General features: G+C 47.5%; 2 protein-coding genes across 3 annotated transcripts in view; one reads left to right on the forward strand and one right to left on the reverse strand.

The window, feature by feature from the left end:
- Positions 1 to 10,141, reverse strand: part of LOC140117963 (nuclear pore complex protein Nup155-like) — a 32,941-nt gene extending 22,800 nt beyond the window's left edge. Inside the window, exons 1-6 of the mRNA XM_072135245.1 lie at positions 9,803 to 10,141; positions 5,213 to 5,350; positions 2,181 to 2,277; positions 1,959 to 2,029; positions 1,777 to 1,869; positions 194 to 354 (exon numbers count right to left, since the gene is read on the reverse strand). Of these exons, the coding sequence (XP_071991346.1) occupies positions 194 to 354; positions 1,777 to 1,869; positions 1,959 to 2,029; positions 2,181 to 2,277; positions 5,213 to 5,350; positions 9,803 to 9,941 (699 nt within the window). The 5' untranslated portion in view covers positions 9,942 to 10,141. The remainder of the gene's footprint in view (positions 1 to 193; positions 355 to 1,776; positions 1,870 to 1,958; positions 2,030 to 2,180; positions 2,278 to 5,212; positions 5,351 to 9,802) is intronic.
- A 35-nt stretch (positions 10,142 to 10,176) lies between these two features.
- Positions 10,177 to 25,502, forward strand: part of WDR70 (WD repeat domain 70) — a 153,225-nt gene continuing 137,899 nt past the window's right edge. The window contains exons 1-5 of one of the 2 annotated variants that reach the window (XM_072135264.1): positions 10,177 to 10,493; positions 11,008 to 11,070; positions 13,482 to 13,565; positions 13,823 to 13,931; positions 15,092 to 15,245. In XM_072135264.1, the coding sequence (XP_071991365.1) occupies positions 11,016 to 11,070; positions 13,482 to 13,565; positions 13,823 to 13,931; positions 15,092 to 15,245 (402 nt within the window). In that variant the 5' untranslated portion in view covers positions 10,177 to 10,493; positions 11,008 to 11,015. The remainder of the gene's footprint in view (positions 10,494 to 11,007; positions 11,071 to 13,481; positions 13,566 to 13,822; positions 13,932 to 15,091; positions 15,246 to 25,502) is intronic. The other variant, XM_072135257.1, reaches the window with a different exon arrangement.

Consider the following 25,502-nt stretch of genomic DNA (forward strand, 5'->3'; position numbering starts at 1 on the left):
CCCACTTGCATACAAATTCAACTTAAGAACAAATCTACAGAACCTATCCTGTTCGTAACCCGGGGACTGCCTGTACAGTGTATTGTGGCCAGGTCTCTTCAGTGTCAAGTACAAGATCCTATCCTTAGAAAGTATACAGCTCTAGCATAAAGCAGTAATAGTGATTTGTGCAGTCCTAAAAGAATCAACTTACTTGATAAGCAACTTCATACAAACAGCCATCTTTGCCAGATAGGAAGATGCGCCCGTTGATAGAGGAGGTTATATTTATTAGGTAGGTGTTATCTGTAGAGATGGAGTACAGCGGGTCCGGGAGGAGCTGCATTCCCGCAGACAGACTGTCATTAGGATTCCCTACAAGGAAAAAGTTCACAATATGTGCAATGATCAGAGATGATGGAATATCTGCAGACACTAACAAACATTGCAATTGACCCAGGTTTCCCCTCACTACAGAAGAAGGAGCTCCTGAAACCTACAGTACAACACCAGCATCCGGATTCTTGTGCACCTTGGCTGTAAGCTTGAACTTCTCCCATGGAGACACAATGGGGCTCTTATACTAAGGGTTACGATACTCACCTTTGTCGGACTGTTCAGCCGTTTTAGGGGATTGCACGGCTTGCACAGGTATTTAACAGGTGTCTGTGCTGGGATTTTAGTGCAAGCGATCGTTTTGTGGAAACGCTGGCTTCCTTATGGCACAAATTGGAGAGCAGACGATCCGACTGATTTGGACTGAGCGCGGGATTTAACATTCAAATTGTGTCACAAGCCCTAGCACTTACATGCACCAGGAAGAAGAAGGTGAACTCTGTCGGACCTGAGCAACATGCACCCTCAGCGTGGAGTTAACAGAGGAGCAAACATCAAGTGCTGCTCCCAAACAACAGCGAATAAAAGACAGCAATAAGTATAATCTGATCCACCCACTTGATATTTTATATAACCTGTATATATTAAAGGGATTTATCTAGTTTTAAAGGAAATCTACCATCACAATCCATCATGATACACCAGGGACGCTAACTCATTGATCCAGGCGCCGTGACTGTAGTAATCTTCTTATATCTGTTATCCACAGCCTGCTTCATCGTGCTAATGATCTAGAAGGGCTCTAGTGGGCGTTACCAGAGCCACTCTGTGCTGTAGATCCACAGGCTGTTGAACTGTGCAGAAGAACAGTGTAAGAGTAACAGCCTGTATCAGAATAACAGCCTATGAAGCTACAGCACAGAGGGGCTCTGGTACCGCCCATAGCGTTTCCGGCTCATTAGTATCATTCTAAAAGTTGATTTTAGAAGAAAGGAGGCCATGGATAACAAATATACGAATATCACATTCACAATGTATGGTTATATGAGTAAGTGTCCCTGGGTTATCATGATGGATTTTGATGGAAGATTTCCTTCAAAACCAGATAAACCCCCTTTGGTATATACAAGTTATATAAAATATCAAGTGGATGGATCAGATTATTCTTATCCTTTAAAGAAATCTCAGTTATAATGAAGTGTTCTGTGGTCTTAATACGTCAAGATCTCTGCTTGGTGTCACTTAATGGGAGTAGCCTTGTTCATATTCAGATAAGTACAAGCCAGTCTTTGCTTCCACTACTGACAGCAAGCAGGGCACTGTTATAATGTGCAATAGGCTGTGGAGATGAGCCCCTAAATGTCAACAACAAGCAGATCCTGATAATGGCAGAGTTGAAAAAAAAAAAAAAATCTGAAATAAAAATACTTCAACAAATTTGTATTTTTTCTTGTCACTGACCTGTCTGTAAATTGGCGAAGCTCACACCTAAAATCACCACGTCTACAGGAGTCGCGAGGACTAGCAAATAGCGGATGTGTGGCTGGAAAATCCCTGTAAGACACAAAAGCACAAAAAAGAAATCTAAATCTGTAGTCTCTGGACATATATCTATAGACACAGGGATCGCTCCGGTCACTTACCTTCCTTGGGCTTCACTAGTCCCACAGACAGAATAGTCTCACTGAGTCCATCAAAATAAGCCACATCCCCTCTAAGGAAGAACAGAAATCTGAATGTCAGATGTTTAAAAGTAGGGATTTAACTAACTTTTTTTCTACGCAACAATTTTTATATTGGAATTTTTATCTGTATATATTAATATTGAGACTGTTGTTACTGGTCATCTTTCCTTCCATACATACCCCTCCTCGTAATTCCACATGAAAATGTCGCTGTCGATGGTCAGCCAAGCCCGGCTGATCTCCGGAAATACACCCATCATACAATTGCACTGCATACCTACAGCCACGATGTAAGGAGCAACATTTAACATGAAGGAGCTCAGTGAGTGGAGAAGTGTCAGCAAAGAGCTGGCAGGTTCCAGTAGCAATGAGTAGAAAAATAAAAGCAATAAATTGCCTGTACAGAAAAAATTATCACCAAGATAAAAAGACCCTAGCATGTCAGATACGGCTTATAGTACACATCCCGTATCTGCACTAGGACACGGACCCACATAAAGTATCTGCACTAGCGCATGGGGACACATCACGTATCCGCACTAGCGCACAGGGCCCACATAAAGTATCTGCACTAGCACATGGGGACACATCACGTATCCGCACTAGCGCACAGGGCCCACATAAAGTATCTGCACTAGCACATGGGCACACATCACGTATCCGCACTAGCGCACAGGGCCCACATAAAGTATCTGCACTAGCACATGGGCACACATCACGTATCCGCACTAGCGCACAGGGCCCACATAAAGTATCTGCACTAGCGCATGGGCACACATCACGTATCCGCACTAGCGCACATGGCCCACATAAAGTATCTGCACTAGCACACGGGCACACATCACGTATCCGCACTAGCGCACAGGGCCCACATAAAGTATCTGCACTAGCACACGGGCACACATCACGTATCCGCACTAGCGCACAGGGCCCACATAAAGTATCTGCACTAGCACATGGGGACACATCACGTATCCGCACTAGCGCACAGGGCCCACATAAAGTATCTGCACTAGCACATGGGCACACATCACGTATCCGCACTAGCGCACAGGGCCCACATAAAGTATCTGCACTAGCACATGGGCACACATCACGTATCCGCACTAGCGCACAGGGCCCACATAAAGTATCTGCACTAGCGCATGGGCACACATCACGTATCCGCACTAGCGCACATGGCCCACATAAAGTATCTGCACTAGCACACGGGCACACATCACGTATCCGCACTAGCGCACAGGGCCCACATAAAGTATCTGCACTAGCGCACGGGCACACATCACGTATCCGCACTAGCGTACAGGGCCCACCACATAAAGTATCTGCACTAGCGCATGGGGACACATCCCGTATCTGCACTAGGACACGGACCCACATAAAGTATCTGCACTAGCGCATGGGGACACATCACGTATCCGCACTAGCGTACAGGGCCCACATAAAGTATCTGCACTAGGACACGGGCACATATCACGTATCCGCACTAGCGCACAGGGCCCACATAAAGTATCTGCACTAGCGCATGGGGACACATCACGTATCCGCACTAGCGCATGGGGACACATCACGTATCCGCACTAGCGCACAGGGCCCACATAAAGTATCTGCACTAGCACATGGGCACACATCACGTATCCGCACTAGCGCACAGGGCCCACATAAAGTATCTGCACTAGCACATGGGCACACATCACGTATCCGCACTAGCGCACAGGGCCCACATAAAGTATCTGCACTAGCACATGGGCACACATCACGTATCCGCACTAGCGCACAGGGCCCACATAAAGTATCTGCACTAGCACATGGGCACACATCACGTATCCGCACTAGCGCACAGGGCCCACATAAAGTATCTGCACTAGCGCATGGGCACACATCACGTATCCGCACTAGCGCACATGGCCCACATAAAGTATCTGCACTAGCACACGGGCACACATCACGTATCCGCACTAGCGCACAGGGCCCACATAAAGTATCTGCACTAGCGCACGGGCACACATCACGTATCCGCACTAGCGTACAGGGCCCACCACATAAAGTATCTGCACTAGCGCATGGGGACACATCCCGTATCTGCACTAGGACACGGACCCACATAAAGTATCTGCACTAGCGCATGGGGACACATCACGTATCCGCACTAGCGTACAGGGCCCACATAAAGTATCTGCACTAGGACACGGGCACATATCACGTATCCGCACTAGCGCACAGGGCCCACATAAAGTATCTGCACTAGCGCATGGGGACACATCACGTATCCGCACTAGCGCATGGGGACACATCACGTATCCGCACTAGCGCACAGGGCCCACATAAAGTATCTGCACTAGCACATGGGCACACATCACGTATCCGCACTAGCGCACAGGGCCCACATAAAGTATCTGCACTAGCACATGGGCACACATCACGTATCCGCACTAGCGCACAGGGCCCACATAAAGTATCTGCACTAGCACATGGGCACACATCACGTATCCGCACTAGCGCACAGGGCCCACATAAAGTATCTGCACTAGCGCATGGGCACACATCACGTATCCACACTAGCGCACATGGCCCACATAAAGTATCTGCACTAGCACACGGGCACACATCACGTATCCGCACTAGCGCACAGGGCCCACATAAAGTATCTGCACTAGCGCATGGGCACACATCACGTATCCGCACTAGCGCACATGGCCCACATAAAGTATCTGCACTAGCACACGGGCACACATCACGTATCCGCACTAGCGCACAGGGCCCACATAAAGTATCTGCACTAGCGCACGGGCACACATCACGTATCCGCACTAGCCCCGGGGCCCACATCGCGTATCCGCACTAGTGCCCGGCGCCCACATCGCGTATCCGCACTAGCACACATTGCGCATCCGCACTAGCACGCATTAGCACATATCGCGTATCCGCACTAGCACGCATTGGCACACATCGCGTATCCGCACTAGCACGCATTGGCACACATCGCGTATCCGCACTAGCACGCATCAGCACACATTGCGCATCCGCACTAGCACGCATTAGCACATACCGCGTATCCGCACTAGCACGCATTGGCACACATCACGTATCCGCACTAGCACGCATTGGCACAGATCACGTATCCGCACTAGCACGCATCGGCACACATTGCGTATCCGCACTTGCACGCATTAGCACACATCACGTATCTGCAGTAGAACACATCAGGATACGTCCAAACTGTTCCACCAGCTCTGGGGGTAGCGGCACTCTGCGGATGGCGCTGAGTTCTGGGAGGTTGGGGATGCTCAATAGGCTCGGACCCTGCAGGGGATAATCCATCTCTGACATCCCTGACACAGTAGGACTGTCTGCAATAGAAAGCAGCAGCAACAACAGTTTTACTATGACATCTGAAAGAGCATGGAGGAGCACAGAAATCTTCCAGCAGTGACCATCACTTCCCCTCTTCTCCTGTCACTTCACTATCCCCATTCATCCCTTTTATGCATCCAGATTCTTGTCCTCTGACCTCTCTCCTGCTGCAGTATCCCACTATCCCTCAACCCTTCTATTCTCTCCCATCTTGCCCTCTTCTCCTTCTCTATTCTGGCCCCCCCTCCCCCCTCATTTACTACTCTCGCGTTTCTCCCTTCTCTCATCTAATCCTCTCCTCCTGTCACTATCCCTCTGTTCCTCTTGCCGCGCTCTCTCTCCCCTCTCCCTCCATCATCTACTTTTCTTAGGCCCCTTCCACACTAGCGTTGCATTTCACGTCAGGGTGCAATGCGTGAAAAACTGACGTTTTTGGCTGCGATTTTGTTCCATTTTTCCTTGGAGTCATTAACGGTTTTGCCGTTTTCACACGCGTGTTGTTCGCGTTTTTCTTGCGTTTTTCACATTTTTTTAAGTCAATGGGAGACTCGAGCATTTTTCAAAGGGACCATAGTTCGGGAATAAAATGTGTTATTTAGTTGAAAAAGAATGTCTTCTGATAAGTTAGTAGATGTATACAAACATCTGCAATCTATTCTTCACTGTTCCACGTGTATATTATCTCCCGACAAGTTAGCAGATGTGAAGAACAGTGAAGAATAGAATAAAAACAGTGAAGAACAGAATAAAAACAGTGAACACAGAATCATTTAAGTGAAAGACAGTGAAGAACACAGTGAAGAATAGATTACAGATGTTCGGCACATCTGCTTACTTGTCGGGAGATACGCGCGGAACGGTGTAATCTATTCTTCACTGTGTCTTTCACTTAAATGATCCTGTGTTCACTGTTTTTATTCTGTTCTTCACTGTGTTTTTTTAATGAAATGCTCGATCTCGTGCAGGGGAATTATTCATGTCACCTAGCAACCCATCCGTTTAAAACGCATTGCACTCGCAATGATTGCGAGTGCAATGCTTTTTTGGTGCATCTCCAAAGACTTGAATGGGGCGGGAAAAACGTGCGTGAAACGCAAAAGTAGAGCATTGGAAACAATGGGACAGAGTGCAATGCAAGTTCTGCGCGTCAAAAGCACGCGCAGAACTCGTGCGTGAAAAACTCTAGTGTGGAAGAGGCCTTATTCTGACGCTCTTTGCTGTGACTACTTATCTCCTGTCTCTCCCTCGTCCTGTATAACTCTTCCTCCTGTCAACCACTTTTCTTCTACTGTCCCTCTCTCTTCTGTCCCTTTCATGTACCATATCCTCTTCTCACATTGCTTCTCCCCCTGTCAGTCTCTCCCGGCGCCTCTTCTCCCCCTGTCAGTCTCTCCCGGCGCCTCTTCTCCCCCTGTCAGTCTCTCCCGGCGCCTCTTCTCCCCCTGTCAGTCTCTCCCGTCGCCTCTTCTCCCCCTGTCAGTCTCTCCCGTCGCCTCTTCTCCCCCTGTCAGTCTCTCCCGTCGCCTCTTCTCCCCCTGTCAGTCTCTCCCGTCGCCTCTTCTCCCCCTGTCAGTCTCTCCCGTCGCCTCTTCTCCCCCTGTCAGTCTCTCCCGTCGCCTCTTCTCCCCCTGTCAGTCTCTCCCGTCGCCTCTTCTCCCCCTGTCAGTCTCTCCCGTCGCCTCTTCTCCCCCTGTCAGTCTCTCCCGTCGCCTCTTCTCCCCCTGTCAGTCTCTCCCGTCGCCTCTTCTCCCCCTGTCAGTCTCTCCCGTCGCCTCTTCTCCCCCTGTCAGTCTCTCCCGTCGCCTCTTCTCCCCCTGTCAGTCTCTCCCGTCGCCTCTTCTCCCCCTGTCAGTCTCTCCCGTCGCCTCTTCTCCCCCTGTCAGTCTCTCCCGTCGCCTCTTCTCCCCCTGTCAGTCTCTCCCGTCGCCTCTTCTCCCCCTGTCAGTCTCTCCCGTCGCCTCTTCTCCTCCTGTCAGTCTCTCCCGTCGCCTCTTCTCCTCCTGTCAGTCTCTCCCGTCGCCTCTTCTCCTCCTGTCAGTCTCTCCCGTCGCCTCTTCTCCTCCTGTCAGTCTCTCCCGTCGCCTCTTCTCCTCCTGTCAGTCTCTCCCGTCGCCTCTTCTCCTCCTGTCAGTCTCTCCCGTCGCCTCTTCTCCTCCTGTCAGTCTCTCCCGTCGCCTCTTCTCCTCCTGTCAGTCTCTCCCGTCGCCTCTTCTCCTCCTGTCAGTCTCTCCCGTCGCCTCTTCTCCTCCTGTCAGTCTCTCCCGTCGCCTCTTCTCCTCCTGTCAGTCTCTCCCGTCGCCTCTTCTCCTCCTGTCAGTCTCTCCCGTCGCCTCTTCTCCTCCTGTCAGTCTCTCCCGTCACCTCTTCTCCTCCTGTCAGTCTCTCCCGTCACCTCTTCTCCTCCTGTCAGTCTCTCCCGTCACCTCTTCTCCTCCTGTCAGTCTCTCCCGTCACCTCTTCTCCTCCTGTCAGTCTCTCCCGTCACCTCTTCTCCTCCTGTCAGTCTCTCCCGTCACCTCTTCTCCTCCTGTCAGTCTCTCCCGTCACCTCTTCTCCTCCTGTCAGTCTCTCCCGTCACCTCTTCTCCTCCTGTCAGTCTCTCCCGTCACCTCTTCTCCTCCTGTCAGTCTCTCCCGTCACCTCTTCTCCTCCTGTCAGTCTCTCCCGTCACCTCTTCTCCTCCTGTCAGTCTCTCCCGTCACCTCTTCTCCTCCTGTCAGTCTCTCCCGTCACCTCTTCTCCTCCTGTCAGTCTCTCCCGTCACCTCTTCTCCTCCTGTCAGTCTCTCCCGTCACCTCTTCTCCTCCTGTCAGTCTCTCCCGTCACCTCTTCTCCTCCTGTCAGTCTCTCCCGTCACCTCTTCTCCTCCTGTCAGTCTCTCCCGTCACCTCTTCTCCTCCTGTCAGTCTCTCCCGTCACCTCTTCTCCTCCTGTCAGTCTCTCCCGTCACCTCTTCTCCTCCTGTCAGTCTCTCCCGTCACCTCTTCTCCTCCTGTCAGTCTCTCCCGTCACCTCTTCTCCTCCTGTCAGTCTCTCCCGTCACCTCTTCTCCTCCTGTCAGTCTCTCCCGTCACCTCTTCTCCTCCTGTCAGTCTCTCCCGTCACCTCTTCTCCTCCTGTCAGTCTCTCCCGTCACCTCTTCTCCTCCTGTCAGTCTCTCCCGTCACCTCTTCTCCTCCTGTCAGTCTCTCCCGTCACCTCTTCTCCTCCTGTCAGTCTCTCCCGTCACCTCTTCTCCTCCTGTCAGTCTCTCCCGTCACCTCTTCTCCTCCTGTCAGTCTCTCCCGTCACCTCTTCTCCTCCTGTCAGTCTCTCCCGTCACCTCTTCTCCTCCTGTCAGTCTCTCCCGTCACCTCTTCTCCTCCTGTCAGTCTCTCCCGTCACCTCTTCTCCTCCTGTCAGTCTCTCCCGTCACCTCTTCTCCTCCTGTCAGTCTCTCCCGTCACCTCTTCTCCTCCTGTCAGTCTCTCCCGTCACCTCTTCTCCTCCTGTCAGTCTCTCCCGTCACCTCTTCTCCTCCTGTCAGTCTCTCCCGTCACCTCTTCTCCTCCTGTCAGTCTCTCCCGTCACCTCTTCTCCTCCTGTCAGTCTCTCCCGTCACCTCTTCTCCTCCTGTCAGTCTCTCCCGTCACCTCTTCTCCTCCTGTCAGTCTCTCCCGTCACCTCTTCTCCTCCTGTCCCTCTCCCATCACCTCTTCTCCTCCTGTCAGTCTCTCCTATCACCTCTTCTCCTCCTGTCCCTCTCCTATCACCTCTTCTCCTCTTGTCAGTCTCTCCTATCACCTCTTCTCCTCTTGTCAGTCTCTCCTATCACCTCTTCTCCTCTTGTCAGTCTCTCCTATCACCTCTTCTCCTCTTGTCAGTCTCTCCTATCACCTCTTCTCCTCTTGTCAGTCTCTCCCGTCACCTCTTCTCCTCCTGTCAGTCTCTCCCGTCACCTCTTCTCCTCCTGTCAGTCTCTCCCGTCACCTCTTCTCCTCCTGTCAGTCTCTCCCGTCACCTCTTCTCCTCCTGTCAGTCTCTCCCGTCACCTCTTCTCCTCCTGTCAGTCTCTCCCGTCACCTCTTCTCCTCCTGTCAGTCTCTCCCGTCACCTCTTCTCCTCCTGTCAGTCTCTCCCGTCACCTCTTCTCCTCCTGTCAGTCTCTCCCGTCACCTCTTCTCCTCCTGTCCCTCTCCCATCACCTCTTCTCCTCCTGTCAGTCTCTCCTATCACCTCTTCTCCTCTTGTCAGTCTCTCCTATCACCTCTTCTCCTCTTGTCAGTCTCTCCTATCACCTCTTCTCCTCTTGTCAGTCTCTCCTATCACCTCTTCTCCTCTTGTCAGTCTCTCCTATCACCTCTTCTCCTCTTGTCAGTCTCTCCTATCACCTCTTCTCCTCTTGTCAGTCTCTCCCCGTTATCCTGCCCCCTCCCTCTCCCGCTGACTCCCCTGCTCCCAGTCCTTACTCAGTGCCAGGACATTGAGGAAGTCGGACAGGTCGGGGTAGCTTCTCTCCTCCTGCAGCAGCCGCTCTATGACTCTGCCGGCTCCCTCCAGTGCCTCCTGCATGGCGGCTGCCGGGGCCCCCGGAGCTGCGCTCGGCATGCTCTTGTGTCAGGCTTCCTCTTCTCCGGGGACTCTGGGCGTTGAGATCCGGGGCGTCACTTCTAGTCCAGGCCGCAGAGATCGGTTCAAAACAAGACGAGACCCGCGCAAACCGCGAAACGGAAGCACGCTGGGTCCGACGTCATCACCGCGCGCCGCGGCTGTCATGCTATTGGGTAGTACAGAGAAGCCGGACGCGTCCTGATGGCGTCACGTCTCCTAGGAGACGGATTTTCCATGCGGCGACCATGTTGGTTGTGGGCAGGAGATTTAGTTTAGTTTAGAAAGCCGAAATTTAGAAAAGATTACATAAATTTAACTTATATACATATAATTATTAATTTAAGGGAGGTAAATAATCAATCACACGTCAACAAAAGTGTAAATCACGGTATTTTGGCTAGGTTTGACCCTTGCCGTCGCCTGTAGCCCAGACAGGAACTTTCTGCAGGGCGGGGACTTGAAACTGGAGCGAGACAGGAGTCAGGAGTGGAGGCAACAACACAAGGTGCAGGCACAGGGGGGATTTTCAGGGCATCTCCAGACACTGAGGTAACTGGCATGAAGGAGACAGTGAGCAGGTAGACATGTGTGGGGGCAGATATTACCAGCTCAGGTTTTAGGGAACACTTTATATTCCCCTTATACATTTACTTACCCTGGGAGGAGGCAGAGAATCTGTTTTGTTAGTGGGCGTGGCTTTCTGTTGTGGTGCAGGTTGTCACTGATTGTGATTAGTCGGTGTGTTGTCACCTTCATCCTGGGGTCTGTCAGTCCTCTTGTGATCCTTCAGTCCATCCTGATGCCCCATGTGCTGCAGACTTTAGACATGGGGGGATGATCAGGGGGTGGTATAGACCAGATCGGATCATAATATGAACTGGAGAAGGTTCTGTGCGAAAGAAAACTCTTATAATGGCTTTGTAGCTAGGAACATAACAAAGCAAAGTGTCATCGGGCATGTTGAATGTCAGTATACCCCATCGTGCTATTCAGGTCTATGTCTGGGATTATTCATTTCTGATTCTGATCTGTTTTTCATGTTTATTTCTTCCTCTCTCTGCAGATTCCACAATGGACAATCCTGAAGACTCCAATGTTGCTTCCACAATGGGATTCTCTGGATTTGGTGAGTTACTTCTGTTCCGCTGATTGCACAGATACATAAAATATATAGAATACCTGACAATAAAGGGTTCTCAGTTTCATAAAACCTACTGTCACACACCCTATAAGTTAATAGAGGGGCTTCTGGTCTTCAGGACCCTCATCTCATGGCCATTTCTGTCTGGAGGACCTGTCTTGTCCTACATTGTACGATTGGCCCATTGATGTGAATGATCACTATGTAATACCTCATTTCCCCTTTGGAGGCGCTGCAGGGTAACTGAATAATTTTTGCGATGGTTATCCCCCAGATAACATTACTTGGAGACAGCTTGTCATCTGTTTGTTCTCAGAAAACCCTCACAATTAGTATATTCTGTGTAAAGCAGACAACCCCTTTACTACCTTAAAAGATGTATGCCACCAGGATCAAGGATAGTAAACCAAGCACATTGACATACTTGTGTGTGCCCCCCTCTAGCACGATCTGCTCTTCTTTTAGCTTCTTAAGCCCCTGTTTTTATGAAAAAAAAAGTTAAAACATTATGGAAATGATCCTGAGGGGCTCCAGACTGAATAAATGTCAATAAGTCTGGAGCCCCTCGGGCTCATTTGCATAATTTTTCAAAGAGGATGCACACACCAGAATGTCAAGTGTGCTTGGTTTACAATCCTTCATGCTGGTGATAGATGTCCTTTAACACCTATGGAGCCCGGAGCCATTTCTGCTCATTTGCATAATTTTCTTTTAAATATTTTTTATTGAGTCAAAATTGTATAGTTACATACATTTAACATTTCCATAATAGACTCGATTTCAAATATATTAGTCTTATACCCATTGTTTCCATGTAAGGCATTTGGAATGTTTACAGTAGAGTAAATATCGAGATATTATTATCAAGATTTTATAACAACAACATAATAACATAATAACTTAACTTTTGAAAGCCTTTTGATGTAAAAAAAAAAAAAAAAACGGGGCATAAGAAGCTAAGAGAAGAGCATTTCCTGCCAGAGGGAGCACACACCAGTATGTCAGTGTGCTTGGTTTACAATCCTTCATCCTGGTGGTACATGTCGTTTAAAGTAAATGCATGTTTTACTGTCCCTTTCTTAATGTTGAAGTCACATAGAAGTGCACAGAAGGATGGTGACACCCACACACCTCTCCAACATTCATCATGAGTCCACTGGGACCTAAATTCCTAACAGGCCCCTAAATGTTTAGCTATTGTTAAAGGGGTTGTCCAGACGTTGAAAATTTTGGCTGCTTTCTTCCAAAAAAACAGTGCCTTGCCTGACCATGGTTTGTGCTGGTATTGCAGCTCAGCTATATAGAAATTGCCACAACACCTCTATGGTCAGGAGAGGATCTGTTTTTGGAAGAAAGTAGCCATGTTTTTAAACCTGTGGACAACCCCTTTAAAGGTTATAGTGGGTATTTGTTAAAGAGAACCCGTCATGCAAAATAACCTCCCTATTCTAAATATATTTTCATAAACTGCCATTAGAGAGCATTGCCTCTATCCCTTCATTGTCCCTCTACATGCCTGTAAACCTAAGCAATGAGGTCCTAAAGCTGTATGCAAATTACCTGTGAAATGTCCAATGAAGCATTAGCATATTCAAGCTGTCCACTCTATGCATGAGTGGGAGGCACAGCCACACCCCCAGTGCTTGACTGACAGCCTGTATAATGATGTGATGGCTCCTCCATGTGCCTGCTGGTGCTGGCGCCCCCTGCAGCCTTTGTGTATGAGATACTCCTATACACATGACTGACAGTCTGTATAATGATGTGAGGTGTAATGGCTCCTCCATGTGCTTCCTGGTGCTGGCGCCCCCTGCAGCCTGTGTGTATGAGATACTCCTATACACATGACTGACAGCCTGTGTAATGGTGGAGGCTGTATAATGATGTGCTTCCTGGTGCTGGCATCCCCTGCAGCCTGTGTGTGTATAGGAGAGATACAACAGCTCCAGGATGCAGCCATGTTATAGCAGAACATGTCAGGTACTTGTGTAGCTGATGTCTGTGTCTCTGTGTATTAGGAGGATGCAGCATGTCAGCAGATGCAGCACACACACAAGCAATGCTTTACTATACATTATACACAGACATGAGCAGGGAGAGGAGAGGGGAGGGGTAACAGGGAATAGATGATTTTATAATGATTAATGTATAAAATAACTAGATAAAGGCTGTGATGGGATCCTTGTGAGCTGCTCCAACAGGTAGTAGTGACAGAAATAGTGACAGGTGTCCTTTAAGACCTAGTCCAACTTCTCATGGGTCCATTCAGTTCTTGGTTTATGTAGACTTGCCTTTAGGGTCCTCATTGTTCAGTAGATTTGGGGAAGGGGTGTTCACATTTTAATTCTGTTGTGTCTGATGGGCGTTGCCATTATTTGATGTATTTCCAATTTCAGGCAAGAAAGCGCGGACCTTTGATCTGGAGGCCATGTTTGAACAAACGCGGCGCACAGCCGTAGAGAGGAGCAGGAAAACGTTTGGTGAGTTGATACTTAACTAGGGTCTCGTGCACATGGCCATTTTGGGGGCACGCCGTGTCTCACCGAACCGTGAACAAGCTGGATGGCTGCTCAACTTGTGTGGAGATAGGAGGGGTGAGCGCTTGGTCTACCCAGCCGATACGGACCCCAAACTGTATTCCCTCTGTATGTCCTCCATCACTCCCCGTACGTATCATTTCTAGTAAAGTGTAATATTTGTTTATATTTAAATATTTCGTCCATATTTTTCTTAACAGAATCAAGAGAAAAGGAAGAAGAAGAATCCAAGCAGAAAACAAGTCCGACATGCCATACTGCAGCATCTGGATCTGGGCTAAGGAGAGAGAGGCAGAAGCCAGAGTCCAGGTACTATGAGTCCAGTCTGATACCGGACCATGTGCAGCGCAAGGGGTCGGACTGTATGCTTATTTATAGAGATGAGAGTCCCTCTAGGACTGAAGATTCACACTACACAACTTTACAATAAGGAGCTGTTGTTCCACAGGGAGTCAAAGCAACATATACAGGCGATCCTCTACTTAAGGACACCCGACTTACAGACAAACCCTACTTAAAGACGGACCCCTCTGCCCACTGTGACCTCTGGTGAAGCTCTCTGGATGTTTCTGTAGTCCCAGACTGCAATGATCAGCTGTAAGGTGTCTGTAATGAAGCTTTATTGATAATCCTTGGTCCAATTACAGCAAAAAATGTTGAAATTCCAATTGTCACTGGGGCAAAAAAAGTTTTTGGTCTGGATCTACAATTATGAAATTATACATACAAATTCAACTTAAGAACAAACCTATGAACCCTATCCTGTATGTAACCCGGGGTACTGCCTGTATTACTAAATACTCCTGCATTTGATCCTCTAAATTCAGTCTGCATCTCAGAAATCAAATAAATTCAACTGTATTAAAGAGAACATTTAAACCATTTTAACCATTAAAGGGAACCTATACACAGATTTTATCCCATTAAACTACCTGCCCCCACAACTGAGAGATGAAATGTCCTTTCTAGAATTCCCTCTTTTATATGAAATCTCCAGTTTTATTAAGATATCTCCTCCAAAGTCATCTGACAATGAGCAGAGAAGAGTCACATTTTACCTGAGATGAGTCAAGTTGGCTGCAGGAGGTACTACAGAAGCTACAAACATGCTGCTTGTGTCATATTAAAGATAAGAATGTCATCTTTTAGATGACTTCAGGCTCTTGGTTGTGAGAGCTACTGAACTGGAGATACAGATAAAAACAAAGAATAAAACTTTAACTGTTAATTAACCCATCCTGTCTGTTATTTGATAGATGTCAGATACCAAGGTCCAGGCTTCTCTGCAGTCCCATTGACATTGGACTCTGTATTACTCTGTAATAATGTCTTGGAATAGCTGTGCACATTGTAAGGCTATATCCAGCAGTCTCAATGTTAAACTTTCCCCACACAGGGCCCTAAGTGACAATTACACTTAAAGGGTTAATACGACTTTAATGAATCCCTTTTATGTCTGTTATTCACAGTGACTCTGATGACAGCTCCGATAATGAATTAATTGGCCCCCCAGCACCAGGTAGTGGTTCTCATGCTCCAGATGATGAAATGATCGGTCCTCCACTTCCCCCGGGATACAAAGACAGTGATGAAGATGATGAAGAGGATGACGGAGATGATGACGTAAGTTTTACAAGGTGACTCTTGCCGAAGGGGCCTGTTAGTAGTTTTGGTGACCCTTAACTGCCAACATGTCTTATGCATTAGGTTTTTAGGGGGTTTTTAACCTGGTACAGCCAGTTGCTGATTTTCTCATACCCCTGCACCTTTCCCCTGGCCACTTGCAGCCATTAGTTTGACAGGTTTGAGACCCTTTAAACAAGCTGTTTAAAGGCATGCGGGTTGTTAAGGGGACGGATTCGCTTCAAGTCGGGCTACTGCAGAGAAATCTGATTACCCATCCCTGCTCTACAAAAATCAATATTCTGATGATCAATCTTGCAAATAGGTCATCCGTATAAGGAATGCCAATGTAATAATAAAATGTTTGCTTCCATTAGACACCACTAGGGGGAATCAACTGCATATAGATCTTTTTTAAGTGTACTTGCATCTGTCCAAACCTGTAAGTGTTAAATAGGTTCTGTAAGGGCGATTTTTAGAGACTAAACTACCCCCCTAATCCCTGCCCCTAATCCCACCCCCTCATACATCTGACGATTACATTGTACCCCGCCGCAGTGTTAGATAGCGTTACCGGAGGTTTCTGGTAACGCTATCCTTCTAACACTGCGGCGTTTGTTCATGCACTAGAAGCTGCTTACTTTAGTAACATCTCCTAGTGCCCAATTTATGGGTGACAGGTCCCTTTTTAAAGGTGCAGCCAATTTTAAACTATTTAAATTTTTACTCTTTGTCTTCCACAAGCTGTAGCTCGTTTATTTTTCCCATTTACGGGGGGGACACATTGCATTTTCTAGTGGCGCCTTCTGTACACATATTATGTGTTATACAAATATACACATATTATATGTAGCAATATTGAAAGAAGACCCACAGCATTTTGTTATGACATCAGCATCTAATGGATTAACGGTTTTGTGTGGGAATCATCCCATCGGATATATGGAGAGGTCTCGGCCATACGCCCTTTTCAACATAGAGACGTAAAAGTACGTCCCATTGTTTGAGTAGGTTTTACGTTTCAGACCTTTATAGACTTGCAAGTTTTTAGGAGATCACATCCATGGAACCTATGGTGCATTGCCAGTAGCTGGAAAGGGCAATCGGGAGCCAGTGATGGGGGTCCCAGCGGTCCGACACCAGGTACTAAGTGGGAAACCCCATCTAACTGTGCACTGTACACAGAACCAGACCTTGTAGATTTTGGGGAGAGTCTCCCCTATTACTTGATAATGGAAGAGATGAACGCCATAATATGTTTTGTTCATGTTATTCAGAAGTTGACTTTGACTTTTAGAGTTGATCCTGTAGTACACATATTACACCTATAGATGGTGCTTGATCCTTGCAGTATTGTATATATTGTACAGAGGAATGTGCTGCGGAGGGGAATCCTGTATGTTTATAGCCTGGGCTTAGGAGACACCACACAGCTATTTCTGTATGCGACGTCTCCATGATGGAGCGCTCTGCCTGAAATTCATGGAAATTAGGGAGGTTTGGGGGAATTTTGTCCCACATCTATAAATTTAGTCCCATCATGAAGCCAGTTATAACATAGCAGGACTGTGGTCTATGCTCGGGGTGGGTGGCATCTCTGCTCTGCCAAGTATGAAGGCTTTAATGTATATCCAGGCTGGAGGACCCGTCGTCTGTCACTGCTGCCCCCCGGAGAAAGACAGCCGTACAGCCGATTGTTATGTCTCCCTCTGCCCGGGTGATCCCTCTATGCTACGCGTTCTGTCACTGCAGAACCTCTTGGTTATTGTAAATCCCCTATTTGGTATTATTGTTCCTTGGTGACTAATATCAGTATCTTATGGTCTGTTTGTCACGCCGCGATATAGAAGAGGCGGTTACTATATACTAATAGACAGATTCCTTATAGATGCCGTCACATGGCACAGAGCCATCCCGATACTTTGGTGACTGCATCCCGAATGTATGTGCGCGCCAAGGGGCTTAGAAATATGTGCAAGTCACTGAGAAGTCCCTGCAGGAGACATGGTCATAGGCTTTTATATGATCACTCAGTCTAAGGGAACCTGTCATCAGATTTTACTCCACTAAACTACCAAACCCCTTGGTAGGGGAGTAAAATGTCCTTTCTAGGGGGAAGTAATTTGTCTATAGTGTAATACAATGTAATATTCCACCACTCCTGCACATATTTCATGTTTCCCATCATGCACTTGTGACTGTTATAGGGGGTTTCACATCAAGACGATGCAGTGCATGTAGGGCCATTTCTATGGGGCATTTCAGCGGACTACACCTATAGTGCTGGGCACTGTCCCAGGCCCTCAACTATACTCAAGTGCTACTGGTTAGACTTCTTAAAGGGGCATTCCATAGGCTAGATCATTGATATGAGATTGATAGGGCGGGGGCATTACTTTACTCTATGCCCCTGCTAAACAATGAACAGGACCAGGAGCAGAAAGTTCTGGCCGTGCAGGTTCCGTTCCCATTCACTTCAATGTGAGTTCATCATGGAGGAATTCGATGTGGAGGTTACACAATGGATAGAGCCGTCTTGCCCAACAGAGACATTGGTATGTTTTACCAGGGCAACCCCTTTAATTGTGTGTATATGTATCTAACCTGTCGATAACCATAAGTTATTAACCAGTTTGACCACTAGATGGCAGGAGGCTCCTGTCCTTGTGGTTGGACACACATTCCCCTCTATCCAGTCATCAGTGGGAAAACCCCTTTAAGGCAGTGTTCACATGCGTCCTGCATGGTGTAGAGAGTGCGTCCCATCCACTTGAGGCGGCCGCGGTGGCCCATACACAGGACATGACCTGCGGGAACCTCCGGGCTATAAATATGGCAGAGCCGGGCGTCTTCTCCTATCACTCTGATAAATGGCCTTTTGTTTAGTTTCTATTGTGGAGGAGACGGAGAAAGGAAATGATGGAATTATCCTCGCGCTCAGGAAGCTGCGACTTCTCGTTACTCCGTATTTTATTCACAAGACAAGTTGTAGGTCATAGGAAAAGATGCCATTTCCTGTGCCGCTGGTGCGATCCGTGTCCTTAAAGGGGGTCCCCGCTGTGAAGACCATCCCTGCTTGTTAGAAGGTGATTGGCTGTGATCTGTGCGGAACAGAGCGGCAGGAAGTGTTCAGTTTCCCTGAAGCGCCCCCGCAGGAGGAATGAAGCAGTACATGTACAGTCACATCAATGTGTTTCTGTGTAATACAAGGCAGGAGGGGTCCCCTCAGTCTTAAAGGGGTTTTATTGCTCCTCTCATCAGGGCGGTCAGATAAGTCTTGGGTCCGACAGCTATTTAGGCTTCCACTGTCAGGCAACAGGAACATCAGGGGTCCAACACTTAGTGCACACACCTGATGTTCCTGTTGGCCAAGCGTCGGACCCCCTCCCATCACATACTGCTGACCTATCCTGAACGTAATAATATGAGAAATAGGGTGGGAGCGGAGACATCCCCTTTAACCCAACTTTCCAGTTTCCTTTTTGTTTCAGTAAATGGAAACATTTTGTTACATTTAGAAACAGGATCTCTGTACTTATCATGTGCTTTTCATGCAAGGGAGTTTGTTACAATGTGTCGGAAGGGTTCGAATCGTCGACAGCGTGAGCATCCAAAGGTCAAGACTGAATGTTCCTGTTCACTTAAAGGGGTAATCTGGCAGAGAATGTGAGAAAAAATGTTATACTGTAGTCAATCTCCATCTGCAGAAATGTTACCTGCTGCGTCACCTCTTATGAGATCAACATAGAGGCCAGTGAATGGCTACAGCTGTTATATGTAATATACGCATGCGCATGTAATACACAATATACACTCACCGGCCACTTTATTAGGTACACCATGCTAGTAACGGGATTGGACCCCCTTTTGCCTTCAGAACTGCCTCAATTCTTCGTGGCATAGATACAACAAGGTGCTGGAAGCTCCTCAGAGATTTTGGTCCATATTGACATGATGGCATCACACAGTTGCCGCAGATTTGTCGGCTGCACATCCATGATGTGAATCTCCCGTTCCACCACATCCCAAAGATGCTCTATTGGATTGAGATCTGGTGACTGTGGAGGCCATTTGTGTCCAGTGACCTCATTGTCATGTTCAAGAAACCAGTCTGAGATGATTCCAGCTTTATGACATGGCGCATTATCCTGCTGAAAATAGCCATCAGATGTTACAGGGTACATTGTGCTCATAAAGGGATGGACATGGTCAGCAACAATACTCAGGTAGGCTGTGGCGTTGTACCAAGGGGCCCAAAGAGTGCCAAGAAAATATTCCCCACACCATGACACCACCACCACCAGCCTGAACCGTTGATACAAGGCAGGATGGATCCATGCTTTCATGTTGTTGACGCCAAATTCTGACCCTACCATCCGAATGTCGCAGCAGAAATCGAGACTCATCAGACCAGGCAACGTTTTTCCAATCTTCCACTGTCCAATTCCGCTGAGCTTGTGCAAATTGTAGCCTCAGTTTCCTGTTCTTAGCTGAAAGGAGTGGCACCCGGTGTGGTCTTCTGCTGCTGTAGCCCATCTGCCTCAAAGTTCGACGTACTGTGTGTTCAGAGATGCTCTTCTGCCTACCTTGGTTGTAACGGGTGGCGATTTGAGTCACTGTTGCCTTTCTATCAGCTCGAACCAGTCTGCCCATTCTCCTCTGACCTCTGGCATCAACAAGGCATTTCCGCCCACAGAACTGCCGCTCACTGGATGTTTTTTCTTTTTCGGACCATTCTCTGTAAACCCTAGAGATGGTTGTGCGTGAAAATCCCAGTAGATCAGCAGTTTCTGAAATACTCAGACCAGCCCTTCTGGCACCAACAACCATGCCACGTTCAAAGGCCTCAAATCACCTTTCTTCCCCATACTGATGCTCGGTTTGAACTGCAGGAGATTGTCTTGACCATGACTACATGCCTAAATGCACTGAGTTGCCGCCATGTGATTGGCTGATTAGAAATTAAGTGTTAACGAGCAGTTGGACAGGTGTACCTAATAAAGTGGCCGGTGAGTGTATATATTAATTCATTCTGCTTTCTGCTGTCACCACTAGGGTGAGCTCAGGAGATTTCATCATACTAAGTATATATCCACCACTAGAGGGATCTCAGGGGATTACTATATACTGTATATATAGCCACCACTAGGAGGAGCTCAAAAGATTACTACATATTATATAAACAACTACCAATAGGAGGAGCTCAGGAGATGACTACATGCTGTATATACAGCCACCTCTAGGGGGAGCTCAGGAGATTACTACATACTGTATATACAGTCACCACTAGGAGGAGCTCAGGAGATTATTACATACTGCATATACACCACCACTAGGGGGAGCTCAGGAGAAGACTACATACTGTATATACAGCCACCTCTAGGGGGAGCTCAGGAGATTACTACATACTGTATATACAGCCACCACTAGGAGGAGCTCAGGAGATTACTACATACTGTATATACAGCCACCACTAGGAGGAGCTCAGGGGTTTACTACATACTGCATATACACCACCACTAGGGGGAGCTCAGGAGATTACTACATACTGCATATACACCACCACTAGGGGGAGCTCAGGAGAAGACTACATACTGTATATACAGCCACCACTAGGGGGAGCTCAGGAGATTACTACATACTGTATATACACCACCACTAGGAGGAGCTCATGAGAATACTACATACTGTATATACACCACCACTAGGAAGAGCTCAGGAGATTACTACATACTGTATATACACCACCACTAGGGGGAGCTCAGGAGATTACTACATTCTGTATATACACCACCACTAGTGGGAGCTCAGGAGATTACTACATACTGTATATACAGCCACCACTAGGGGGAGCTCAGGAGATTACTACATTCTGTATATACACCACCACTAGTGGGAGCTCAGGAGATTACTACATACTGTATATACAGCCACCACTAGGGGGAGCTCAGGAGATTACTACATACTGTATATACAGCCACCACTAGTGGGAGCTCAGGAGATTACTACATACTGTATATACAGCCACCACTAGGGGGAGCTCAGGAGATTACTACATACTGTATATACAGCCACCACTAGGGGGAGCTCAGGTGTTTACTACATACTGTATATACAGCCCCCACTAGGAGGAGCTCAGGAGATTACTACATACTGTATTTACACCACCACTAGGGGGAGCTCAGGAGATTACTACATACTGTATATACACCACCATTAGGGGGAGCTCAGGAGATTACTACATACTGTATATACACCACCACTAGGAGGAGCTCAGGAGATTACTACATACTGTATATACACAACCACTAGGAGGAGCTCAGGAGATTACTACATACTGTATATACAGCCACCACTAGGGGGAGCTCAGGAGATTACTACATACTGTATATACATCCACCACTAGGGAGACCAGGGGATTACTACATACTATATATACACCACCACTAGGAGGAGCTCAGGAGATTACTACATACTGTATATACACCACCACTAGCAGGATATCAGGAGATTACTACATACTGTATATACACCACCACAAGGGGGAGCTCAGGAGATTACTACATACTGTATATACAGCCACCACTATGGGGAGCTCAGGAGATTACTACATACTGTATATACAGCCACCACTAGGAGGAGCTCAGGAGATTACTACATACTGTATATACACCACCACTAGGGGGAGCTCAGGAGATTACTACATAGTGTATATACACCACCACTAGGAGGAGCTCAGGAGATTACTATATACTGTATATACACCACCACTAGGGGGAGCTCAGGAGATTACTACATACTGTATATACAGCCACCACTAGGAGGAGCTAAGGAGATTACTACATACTGTATATACAGCCACCACTAGGAGGAGCTCAGGAGATTACTACATACTGTATATACAGCCTCCACTAGGGGGAGCTCAGGAGATTACTACATACTGTATATACAGCCACCACTAGGGGGAGCTCAGGAGATTACTACATACTGTATTTACAGCCACCACTAGGGGGAGCTCAGGAGATTACTACATACTGTATTTACAGTCACCACTAGGGGGAGCTCAGGAGATTACTACATACTGTATATACACCACCACTAGGGGGAGCTCAAGAGATTACTACATACTGTATATATACCACCACTAGCTGGAGATGACTGATATCTATGTTCCAAAGAGCTCTATGTAGGTAATAGTCTGCAGTAAGCTGCTCAGCTCCCCCTGGTGGTTCTTGTAGGCAGGTGGAAATGTATTAGTAGTTTATGTCTATGTAGCTGGCGCTTTGCTTTGTAAAAAGGTTTCATCCTATGTGATGATATAATAAGGATGTAATTGGCACATGATTTGACAGATCATCCGTGTGATGAATGTCTTCCCCTGGAGGTGCAGTCCGGCGAGTTTCCCTCGTGATGGCGCGTTGCAGCGTCTCGTCAGTGTTTATACCAGGCCGCTGGTGTTTGGAGGACTCCGCTGCTCCATACATTGTTCCCTGTCGGAGGACGGAGCCGTGAAGTGCCTCGCCTCTGTCTTCCCACTATTTGACCTCAGTGACTCGTGTGGGAAAGTCGGTGAAGCTTTTGTGACAATGTGTCAGATCCTTACATTGTCAGAGTGATGTCACTCCCTTCTTATACTGACGCCATCAGATTGGGGCTTCAATGTGAATGTCCAGTATTTAATAACTATCACTTTCATTTTTTTTAATTTTTTGGGCTTCCAAAACTGTTGGGGGAACCAGGACACTTCCTTTACAGGGGGCAATGACCCTCTATTGGGGCCTTAAAGGACATCTCCCACCAGGATGAAGGATTGTCAATCACCCTCTGGCAGGATCTGCTCTTCTTTTAGCTTCTGGTGCTCTGGTTTTTACAAAAAAAGCTTTTAAAATTATTCAAATGAGCCTGAGGGGGTCTGGGCTCCATAGGTGTTAATGGAGCCTGGAGGCCCTCAGGCTCATTTGCATAATTTTTAAAGCCTTTTCCTGTAACATCCGTTGCATAAGAAGCTAAAAGTAGAGCAGATCCTGCCAGAGGGGGCACACACCAGTATGTCAGTGTTCTGGGTTTACAATTCTTCATCCTGGTGGTAGATTTTCTTTAACTGCTGGATCTGTTAGGGCCGTGCAGTTCTACCACTACCCATATCTATGTTGCAGAATATTTCGCGCTAAAATTAACCTCCGATGAGGATTTACTGCAGAGCATCTCTCTGGCAAACTACTACTCCTACAAATAGTAACTCATCGTATATAGTTGTATACATCCTTAGCTGTGTCCTGGATGACCTGTCATAGGCCTATGTCACCCAGCATTCCCTCGATCCTGAATGGCGAATCCTATTCTAAACAATCCCCATCTATGTGGGTTATGTGTGGGCAGAAGGCTCAGAGTTAGCAGATGAATAATATAAGATGTAGACCCTCAGTATTGGAGCGGTTTCTCTGTGGTAATGCACAGGTGTGACCAGTAGGTGGGGCTGTGCACATACACAATAGTGTATAGAGCAGACCCCATGCAGATAATCAGCAGTGGGGGGGGGGGTTATATAATATATAGCTAGATATAGATCTATATACATTGATATACAGATATAGATAGATCTATATATCTATGCTCACCGTGACATGACTTCTGCTGCTACTCTATGCCTGTGCAATAGATTTGGGGTAGGGGGACCCCCTTATGCACTCTCTTCAGGTGGTGGTGCCTGTAGAGAAACTGCGAGGAATCCTCCACCCCCCACAAAGGGGATCCTAAAATGACGACCATGTTTGGGTCTGCAGTTCCGGACACAGCCTGTGGTCAAGAGTGGCGCTGCAGACGCTGCCTTTCAGACATCATGTTATGATTTGCTATATTGTAAGTATTGTGGGTAGGCTGTGACTTTGGGGGTCATACGGGGTGAGATGGGGTCCACAATAATCCTGCGGGGGCACTTGCATCAGACTTTTCTCCGCGCAAGATTTAGTCCCATATATTCTCGTATAAGATCCCTTTAAGACCTGTTCTTTCCCGCTGGTGGCTTGCGATACGTTACAGCAGAGGAATGAATGCGGCGGCTTGTTGTTGTTGTTTTGATGGATTTGTCTGCGTCTCTCCGGCGCTGGAATGTGAGCGCGGATATTCAGCGTGAGGTCCGTATCCATCGTAATCAGCAGAGCAAACATGGCGCTGTTTGTAATGTCAGCGAGCGGTCACACTTCTGCAGGGTCTTGCTCCACTCTCTAGGGTTTCCCACCATCATGCTTTATTACCTGTCATGGCGTCCTCCATAGCTCATTCATATAAATGGAAAACACCCATTCACCCCCCCCCCCCCATAACACTGATGATCCTGCCCTGTGCTTTACCCATCCAACTATTTTCTTAAAATTGCTCACAAATTTGAGTAAACTGTTTCCTTAAAATGGATATTCTAGAAAACCATCGAAAATCTCCAAAAATGGGCAGTTTTCTCATGTTTATTCTGTACAAGCTGCATGTGGATTGATATAGCCACCACTAGATGGTGCTCACTACATACAGATTATACAGCCACCACTAGGGGGAGATCATTACATACAGATTATACAGCCACCACTAGGAGGAGCACACTACATACAGATTATGCAGCCACCACTAGGGGGAGCTCACTACATACAGATTATACACCACCACTAGGAGGAGCACACTACATACAGATTATACAGCCACCACTAGGGGAAGCTCACTACATACAGATTATACAGCCACCACTAGGGGGGAGCTCACTACATACAGATTATACAGCCACCACTAGGGGGAGCTCACTACATACAGATTATACCGCCACCAATAGGGGGAGCTCACTACATACAGATTATACAGCCACCACTAGGGGGAGCTCACTACATACAGATTATACAGCCACCACTAGGGGGAGCTCACTACATACAGATTATACAGCCACCACTAGGGGGAGCTCACTACATACAGATTATACAGCCACCACTAGGGGGAGATCATTACATACAGATTATACAGCCACCACTAGGGGGAGATCATTACATACAGATTATACAGCCACCACTAGGAGGAGCACACTACATACAGATTATGCAGCCACCACTAGGAGGAGATCACTACATACAGATTATACAGCCACCACTAGGGGGAGCTCACTACATACAGATTATACAGCCACCATTAGGGGGAGCTCACTACATACAGATTATACAGCCACCACTAGGAGGAGCACACTACATACAGATTATACACCACCACTAGGGGGAGCTCACT

This window comes from Engystomops pustulosus, chromosome 1 (assembly GCF_040894005.1).
Source record: "Engystomops pustulosus chromosome 1, aEngPut4.maternal, whole genome shotgun sequence".
Lineage (NCBI taxonomy): Eukaryota > Metazoa > Chordata > Amphibia > Anura > Leptodactylidae > Engystomops > Engystomops pustulosus.